A 9,547-nucleotide genomic window follows, 5' to 3' on the forward strand; every position below is an offset into this window, starting at 1 on the left:
ATACAAATAAGCAACTCTACTAACTTCATCAAACCGATTCTCAAGCTCTTGATGAATTCTATCAATAATACCAATATACACTTCTCTTCTATAATGATCATCAATTGTTTGTACAGGATAAAAACGATGGGATCTTCCATGAGGCTCATATTTGCTATCCATTGCAGGAATATCAATAGAGAATTTGATGCAAAATGATTTAACCTTTTCTAAGAAATCTTCCCACCCATTAGACCTCAATTGTTGGAACCTTGTCTTTACCACACCAACAAGTGTCATTGCATTAACAATATCTTGGTCTCTCTTTTGCAAAGATTGAGACAACTCATTTGTGTACCCAAGAATCACAAGCATCAAGTGGGCATTGAAAACAAACTCAAATGACTCAAAAATCAGAACCATAGCATGTATGTTTGGCCAATCATCTCTTTGTGTGGGATCATTTCCAAGGGTTATTAGTACTTCCCGAATGGTTGAATACATGTCAATGATACGCAAAACAGTTCTATAATGAGAACCCCACCTAGTGTCACCAAGCCTAGCCAATCCCATCTCTTGATTTAACCCACTTCCACTTTCTATTTCACCCAATTCAAGTGCTTTCTTCAGTTTTCATGCTCTAACATCTCGAAGCATATCATGGCGTTTGCAAGAAACTCCAACAATATTCAGCAAGTGTGAAACATTAGCAAAAAAAGTACTAGCCCCAACATCTCCCTTTGCAACAGCAACAAGCACTAATTAAAGTTGATGTGCAAAACAATGCACATAATAAGCAGAAGGAGACTCTTTCATTATCAGTGTTTTCAGCCCCTTAACCTCTCCTTTCATGTTACTAGCCCCATCATATCCTTGCCCACGACAAGAACTAAGAGTCAAGTGATGACTAGTGAGTAAAGATTGAATAGCTGCTTTAAGTTCCAAAGAAGTGGTGCCAGGAACATGAACTATTCCAAGAAACCTTTCACAAACAGTTCCACGTTTATCAACATAATGCAAGCAAACTGCTAGTTGTTCTTTATGTGATATATCACTACATTCATCAGCTAGAATGGCATAGTAATCATCCCCAAGTTCTTCAAGTATGGATCTAGTGGTTTCCTCAGAGCAACATCTAATAATTTGCTTTTGTATGCGAGGGGAAGTCAATGTGCAATTATCTGGGGCATTTTTCAGAACCACTTTGTTCACCTCTTCATTATTTCCTGCAAGCCAATTCAAGAGTTCAAGAAAGTTCCCTCTGTTCACACTTTGTTCAGTTTCATCATGCCCACGAAAAGCCAATCCCTGATTCAAAAGGAACCTCAAACATCTAAGTGAATAAGTCAACCTAGCCTTGTAATCAGCTATGTCCTTTTCTGACACCTTCACAATGACAGTATCAATTTTTGTACCATTTTGCACAAATAAGCTATATTTCTCTTGAGCAAACTTGTGTAAAGTTGAATTCTGATGTTTGTCAAGTGCAATAGCTCCCACATTCCAATTATTCCAACCTTCTGTAATAAATTTTCCACTTCCTTTACCAAATAAATAACAATGGAAGCAATATGCTGCATCCTTCTCTACACTATATTCAATCCATGGGTACTTTTGAAACCAAAGAAAACTAAAGCGACGATCTTTCCCATAGATTTTTCTGAATGGATAAATATAGGCATAAAGATGACAGGGGCCTTTTAAAATGTACCTTCTTATGATAGAATCTTGTTCATTCACATCAAAGATTGAAATAGACCTCCTTAGGCCTGGGTCATGCTCAAGAGAATCAACATCAGCAGCTGCAACATAAGGTGGTTCTACTTCTGCTTCTATCTCTTCTTCAACTTCATCTGTTGTGGGTAGAGTTGTGGTACTTGTAGCTGTAGGTGTTTCTGTCCCTTCATTCACAGGTACAATAGCACTTTCTACACTTGCAATTAGAGGATCTTCTACAATAGGAATAGACAACTCTTCATCAATAACTGGAATTGGGGGAGCAATCTGAGTTGCAATTCTTTTCTCCTCATGTTTCTTGAAAAGAACTGTTATATTTGATTTCTTCATGCTTCAACTTCCTAAAAACATATCAACAAATTCAATCAATTATTGGCTCACAATCTCACATAGTCACAGCTTTACAGACAGTAGATTTGGGAGAAAATCAAATCCCTAAACCACTAAATCAATAAACCAGGAAGAGGAAGCCACAACTCACCACTGCCACTGGCACCGGAAGACTTGGCCGGCGGCCCGCGGTCGGCGCCGATGCGGATTGCGGACTGCCCACTGCCCCACTGGGCACTGGCGGCCGTCGGGCGGAGGCGCAGACGCGAAGGCACCAGGCTCCGAGCGCCGGCGACTGGGCGAGGCCGTGAGGGAGGGTGAGGGTCTGAGGGAGGCCGGAGGCGGCCGGAATCCCGCCGGACGGCCGGAGCGTGGACGCGCGGCGCCGCGGCGTGGTGCCGTGGTGGGCGACTGGGCACTGGGCGACTGGAGTGGACGGCCCCACGCCCCAACTCGCGAGTCGCGAGTTCGCGACTCCGAACTCCCACCAGCAGGTCGCGACGCATAGAGGAGAAGGGAAGGGAGAAAGAGGAGTATTGGGCCAAGGCCAAGTTTCTATGGGCTGAAAGGAGTACTAAAAAATTTTTGGGCCAAAATCCAGGGTAGTCCTAGGCCTACCTAGACTACCTATTGGGCCCGCGACTGCCGCACATTCACTGGCACATAGAAACACAGGCACATGTCACTGGCCGGTATGAGGGATTGACACGAGAAAAATCAAGTCGACACATGATCCAGCCATGTCGTTTTGCCACATCCGTAGAACTAACCCTAAATCCATATGTAAGTACTATTGTACCCTTTCAATTTAATCACAAAGCTAGTTTTTGGCCTATAAGTTCCTCTTAGATGGTGCTTCCTATTTTTAAACCATCAGATCAAACGAAACGAAGAACTATCATTATTTCCAAGCATCACAAAAATTCTCTAAACTTTAAAATATTCTAAGTATAATTGGGTTTATGTTTTTTAGTTACATAATTTTTTTAAAAAAAGGATGACTTTTTGTAAAAAATATCATAGAAATTTTTTAAGACTATTTGACCTCTTAAACTATCAATACAATCCAATTGATTGGCATTGCATTACGTAGGCTAAAATAATCATCACAACTAGCTAGAGGTATCGTTTGTGTGCTATTAGACATTGAGATGTAGGATACTAGGTAAACTCCCCGCACGTTGCTGTAGGATTTTCTTAAAAATAAATCATTATATACCGAGCATTACTATATGGTATCATATACTCTTATAAAGTTAAACCCTACTAGATGAATTCTCTTTTCATGCAAGGTGTCCACATCATTCCCCACTAAGTGACCCACTAAATGTTCTATCTCTTCATGCAAGGTGTCCACATCATTCCCCACTAAGTCTATGTCATCCCATATTAATTACAAAAAATGACCATGTCATCTATATCATGTGAAATACTTTAAATCTTTAATCTATTAATATACAAGTCATGTGCATACACCATTTATTTCATCACCAATTCCTCTATAATATAATCAAATATTAGTTTTTCTTCTATTAGCTTAGCAATTTTTTACTATATCTAATACAATAAAATACATATCAGTCAAATTCATATATATGTATACATAATATACATCATTCCCCACTAAGTGACCCACTAAATGTTCTATCTCTTCATGCAAGGTATCCACATTATTCCCCACTAAGTCCATGTCATCCCATATTAATTACAAAAAATGACCATGTCATCTATATCATGTGAAATACTTTAAATCTTTAATCTATTAACCATGTGCATACACTATTTATTTCATCACCAATTCCTCTATAATATAATCAAATATTTGTTTTTCTTCTATTAGCTTAGCAATTTTTACTAGATCTAATACAATAAAATACATGTCAGTCAAATTCATATATATATATATATATATACATAATATATTGAATACTACATAGTAGTGCTATGTATATAATGATTTATTTTTAAGAAAATTCCGCAGCAACGCGCGGAGAATTCACCTAGTTTAGTATATATATATATATATGTATATATATGTATATATATATATATATATATACACGAATTTGACCTGCATGTATTTTATTGATCTAGTAAAAAAATGCTAAGCTAATAGAAGAAAAAATAATATTTGGTTACATTATAGGATTTGTGATGAAACAAATAGTATATGTACATGACTTGTATGTTAATAGATTAAAGATTTAAAATATTTCACATGATATAAATGATATGGTCATTTTTGTAATTAATATAGGATGGCATGGGCTTAGTGGAGAATGATGTGGACACCTTGCATGAAGAGATAGAACATTTAGTGAGTCACTTAGTGGGAAATGATATGGACACCTTGCATGAAGAGAAAATTCATCTAGTGGTATTTAGCTTTATAAGAGTGAGTATATGATTTGAGCTTGTTACTTCGAGATAGAGAAGCAGGTGGTATTCAACAGTTATGAAGGTCACAAAGGCTTTGGCCATTGAATTAGGAAAAAGTACACTCTAACTCCTTGAACTGTCGTTGTAGTCTAATTATCCTCATCAAACTTCAGAACCGTATATCTTATCCTCTAAACTCTCAAACCATATAAAGTACCTCCCTGCGCTAGTTTGAAATGGTTTTGAAGCCGATTTTGTCCTTTTTTTTTAAAGAAACCTAGTCAATGCTTGATAATGGTTGTAAACCACAGAAAAATATCCCCAAGTTTCTAAAAAATCCCAAAATGGATAGATTGGGATATGACAAATTCAAATAAATATTTAGAGATCATGAAAATTTGTCTAGTTGCTTTAAAAATATATTTAGCTCCATGAAAATGCAAAAGATATAAAAAAATTCTAGAAAATTCCAAAACATTCTAATTGATATCTAAACATGTATTGAAAACCTTTTGCAACAAAAATATAGCACGCAACCAGCAGAATGCATAGCATGAATGCATCAGCTTGAGCTAATTTTTTTTCTGGTAATAAATGTTTATACATTGATTAGAATGGTTTTGGAATCTAGATTTGTATGAATACTTTTTCCATTACGCTTGAGCTAAAATTATTTTTTTATTTTTCTAAATATGTTTCCAGGATATTGAAATATTTTGTTTACATTTTTCTATCCTAATCTATCTCGTGATCATTTTGAAATTTTTAATGCTTAAAGACAATTTTTAACTAAAACGGGACAAAACTGTCCTCAAAATCAATAATTTGAATGGTAGTTTATGAACTTTTTCTTTTTTTCCAGAGGAATTTTTGAACTTTTTCTTAGGTACTCATACTCCATTTTAGCCCGGCCCATATCCATATCAGTACAGAGGCCCGATCCATATACTTCCACGAAACCCTAGCACCTCCTATATAGTTTCTCTCGTGCCACTTTCTCGAGCTTCCCCTCACGCACGCCGCCGCAGCCGCCGCCGCCGCTACCGCCCCGCACCCCGCTCCTCTCCCGTCGCCGAGATGGTACGCCGCTTCTCCTCTTCCTCCCATTCGTTCCGTGACCAAGAATGTTCGCACGGTGGATTCCTAGTTCTGGGCGTTTGTTATTATGTGTCGCGCGAGATCCTATTGTTTGACTTGGTAGTCCAGCAGCTTCAGCTCGATATGAATTCGGAGACTGCATCACTTTATTTTTCAGGATAGGAGCGTGCCTGCAATCTTGCTTTGGATCAGTCGTGTTTCCATGGAAATTTAAGGTCTTAGGGTACCCAAATTGGCCTATGTGAAACTAATGAGGTGGTATTGTTAGCATGACAGGGACACCAGAATTCTGTAATAGCTTTAGGGTACCTATGTGAAACTAGCCTGTTCGTAGGGTCGTGCGAGTAGTTGGATTTTGCTAGCCTGTCAGTAGCCTGGATTGTGCAATTTAGCGTTGCATAATGCCTTTTGCGCAGTGTAGTTTGGAGCAGTTGCTACCTCAGGTTTGCCATGGTGTGGTGCAGTGTAGTTTGGAGCAGTTGCTACCTCATTTTTCATAAATCCAACCTGGTCACCTGACACCTTTGCTATGTAATCTGAAGCCCCTGCGCTGCACCAGGCAGCATGAAACATGAAAGTAGTATCAAATGCTAGGTTTAGTCTTTGAATACCTCATGTATAATCAGTGGTTCACTTGTGTTGATTTTAGTTGTTATTATTCCTTTATTCAGATGTATATAGGGTAATTTTTCTCTTGTTGCTATTGGAGAGTCAATAGCGACTAGCTGAACTGTATGTTTTTAATGGTTTACTTACCTAATGTTTAAGAAATTGTATTTTTGCTCTTGTGTTAACTGTTAACCCACCTGATTGGTACAATCTTTTATTCTGAATTATTGATACTAACTTTAGTCAGTTACCAGTAATATTGTCTTGAACAATTTTAATGAGCAGTTGTGTAATTTATTATGTTTTTATTATAATGCCTATGCAGACGAAGCGCACCAAGAAGGCCGGAATTGTTGGCAAATATGGTACATGCTTAATAAATATGGCATTTCCCAGTTTGTGCGTCTGGAGTATGAAGTTAACCTTGCAAATTACAATATTACAGGAACCAGGTATGGTGCTAGCTTGCGTAAGCAAATCAAGAAGATGGAGGTATCTCAGCACTCCAAGTACTTCTGTGAGTTCTGTGGGAAGGTATGTCACCTGAGTTTTCTGTTTTTTGATCTGTTGTACTGCAAGCTGTCTTTATGTATCGTCACCAGTACACAGTACTAGGATGTTATGAACTGTAGGCTGCAGATTGATTTCGAGCACAAAAGCAATTGTTCTTAAATATATTTGTCTGTTTATTCTCACATTTGAATGGTTTATAAGATGTTTAGGCATGATGAGTATTGAGTAATTTGTTTCTAAGATAGATGTGAAGAAGTACTAGTTGCTCTAGTGTCCCACATTTGCTGTGTTGTCTTTCCAGTTTGCTGTGAAGAGGAAAGCAGTTGGTATTTGGGGATGCAAGGACTGTGGGAAGGTCAAGGCTGGTGGTGCTTACACCATGAAGTAAATTCTTTGCTGACTCGCATCTTGTGTTCCAAAACCATAATTTGTCAAGCATGATTATAATTCTGTTGTGTATTTGCAGCACTGCTAGTGCGGTCACTGTCAGGAGCACGATCCGTCGTTTGAGGGAGCAGACTGAAGCATGATAAAGCTCTTGTTCGGCATATTGGGGTTCTAGTTGAATCACACTATATTGGCCGTTTGGCTGAGATAATGCTCCACCATTTTTGGTTTATGCTCTAGGATCTCTAAAAGTTGGGTGCTAAGATTTGTACTTGGTTACCATTGTGAATTTCACAAAGTGATATCTAATTGTATCCCTGTATCAATGACGTCAAATTTGGTTGTGGTCTACCCTTTGGTTGCGTCATTGGTTTGCAATTCCTTTTTCATTGAAAATTCTACTTATAGTGCTGCCTGTTCTCATAATCAAAGAGATCTTTACTGGCCTGGTTGTTTTACTAGGCGGCGTCACGAACTCATAATGCGCCAGTGCAATCGCACCAATTCAACGTTCTATGTGCTCATCGACACTGAATCGGCAGATATCCTGTTTAGGCCCTGTTTAGTTTCCCACAAACAAATTTTTATCTATCCCATCGAATCTTTGGACACATGTATGGAACATTAAATGTAAATAAAAAATAAACTAATTACACAGTTTGGTTGAGAATCACGAGACGAATCTTTTAAGCTTAGTTAGTCCATGATTAGCCTTAAGTGCTACAGTAACTCACATGTGCTAATGACAGATTAATTATGCTTAATAGATTTGTCTTGCAGTTTCCAGATGAGCTATATAATTTGTTTTTTTATTAGTTTCTAAAAACCCTTCCGACATCCTTGCGACATATCCGATGTGACACCCAAAAAATTTTCATCTTCAATGCTCTTCCACTGCGCGTACTGTGTGGTTATGATTGTTGAACTTCAAAAGTTCAATGATGTGCTGCTACCGTGGGACCTTTCAAGTTCAGCTCACGACGCGTAGCACCTCGGTTAGCTGAATATTTAGTTGTCTACACGTGGCAGTATTGATAGTCTGCTAGCTGATTTTTGAGTTGTCCTAAAATGCGGCAGTATTGATAGTCTGCCATATTCAAATCTTCTGAGAACCTTGACATGTGGCACTAGGTCAGTAGTGATTGTTCCCTATATTTTTGCGACAATGATTGTTGCCATTTAATCTACATGGGAGAGCTTTGCATCGGCCCCTATGTCGTAGAAAGTTGTACACTTCAAAGTTTATCTTAAAAAGTTGGAATTGCTATTTTCTTTTTAATTCGAAACTATTATTTTTAAACTTGTTATATAAACTTGTTTCTCATACCTCTAGCTTGAGCCCTCCTTATAATTGCACTGCTCCTGCCCGCACCTCACCGCAGATGACGCCTCTGACCTGTCACTGCGATAGTATGACATTTCTCTTCTCTCGTCCTCCCTCATACTGATACTCTAATAGGTGTCTCCAAATATAGTTTTGTCCTAGGCACCACATGACAATCTTGGTTTGAACACAACTTCCTGTGGTATAGACAATTCATTGTCCTTGCTAGATAGTTTGACATGCTAGTAAAAACCCATCTCAACCACCCAAACTTGCTAGATAGTTTGACACTCATGACGGATCATCTGACAATTGTTGAGCCAAATCAGTATTAACCAGTTAGAATTGTGCTTTTTACCAATGGTCACCTCGGATAGTCCACTAGGACAAGGTGACACCTAGCAAATACATAAAGTGAGCTATCTGTTGCACACCCTTCCCGATCCCACATGCTAGGCCTCTCTTCGACCAACTCGCACATGTCAAACAATCCGCATCCCACCCATAAACAGTGCATCAGAATGCATTGACACATTCACCCAAAACCCACAAGCATATCTCCCTCTTCCTCCCCACGTTACACATATGTGCACGCGTGTGCACATACACACAACCAGTGTGCAGAACATAAGGAAAGAAGAATAAGGAGGAGAGAAGAGGAGAAATGTTGATGAGCTTCTCCATACCCTAAACCTTGCCAAAGTTGGAGGAGGCTATCTCCAAGACATCTTCCTTAAGTCCATGGTGGTGCCCCCCAAGGTCTACTATAAAGAGGAGCTAAGATGAGTTGCTTGACCTCGACATATCTTAGAGAGTTAAGAGTGGTGCACACTTGTGAAAGTTGATACAAGCATACTAAATAGCGTTAGTAGCGTCCACAATAGCGGTCCTCTACCGCTACTACTACGGATCAAATATAGTATGTTGGAACTAGCAACCGCTACAACACTTAGAATTACATTATTGCAAACCGCTATTGCTGTTGTTTTCTCAGGCCAGTCTCAATGCATAGTTTCATGACAGAGGTACTAAAACTATAAACTAGGTAACCGAGCCGCATGAGTTTCATGAGGATGAAACTTCTCTCTCATCTGATGAAACTCCTTCATTTAATGACCCTGCCAAGTTAGCAATTTTAATTATGTGGCACCCTATTTAATGTGCATGACACTCTCATGAAACATGCATTGA

The 9,547-nt window shown here is 38.7% G+C and overlaps 1 protein-coding gene across 2 annotated transcripts; it reads left to right on the plus strand.

The window, feature by feature from the left end:
• On the plus strand, positions 5,363-7,410 carry LOC8070790 (60S ribosomal protein L37a-1). 2 transcript variants are annotated; one of them, XM_002446226.2, is made up of 5 exons: positions 5,363-5,505; positions 6,458-6,497; positions 6,578-6,666; positions 6,947-7,029; positions 7,112-7,410. In XM_002446226.2, the coding sequence occupies exons 1-5, from the start codon at positions 5,503-5,505 to the stop codon at positions 7,173-7,175; spliced, it is 279 nt and encodes a 92-aa protein (XP_002446271.1). In that variant the 5' UTR covers positions 5,363-5,502; the 3' UTR covers positions 7,176-7,410. The 2 variants fall into 2 exon arrangements, with proteins under 2 accessions (XP_002446271.1, XP_021318013.1); XM_021462338.1 differs by lacking the exon at positions 5,363-5,505 and having other exon boundaries at positions 6,431-6,497.

The sequence above is a fragment of the Sorghum bicolor genome, chromosome 6 (assembly GCF_000003195.3).
Source record: "Sorghum bicolor cultivar BTx623 chromosome 6, Sorghum_bicolor_NCBIv3, whole genome shotgun sequence".
In the NCBI taxonomy this organism is placed as follows: domain Eukaryota; kingdom Viridiplantae; phylum Streptophyta; class Magnoliopsida; order Poales; family Poaceae; genus Sorghum; species Sorghum bicolor.

What these genes read in the sequence shown, in the direction of transcription:
- LOC8070790 (XM_021462338.1), top strand. Translation starts at nt 6,446, where the DNA reads ATGCCTATGCAGACGAAGCGCACCAAGAAGGCCGGAATTGTTGGCAAA. An exon ending in TCTGTGAGTTCTGTGGGAAG is followed by an intron (nt 6,667 to 6,946) that starts GTATGTCACCTG and finishes TTGTCTTTCCAG; the next exon opens with TTTGCTGTGAAGAGGAAAGC. An exon ending in GGTGGTGCTTACACCATGAA is followed by an intron (nt 7,030 to 7,111) that starts GTAAATTCTTTG and finishes GTGTATTTGCAG; the next exon opens with CACTGCTAGTGCGGTCACTG.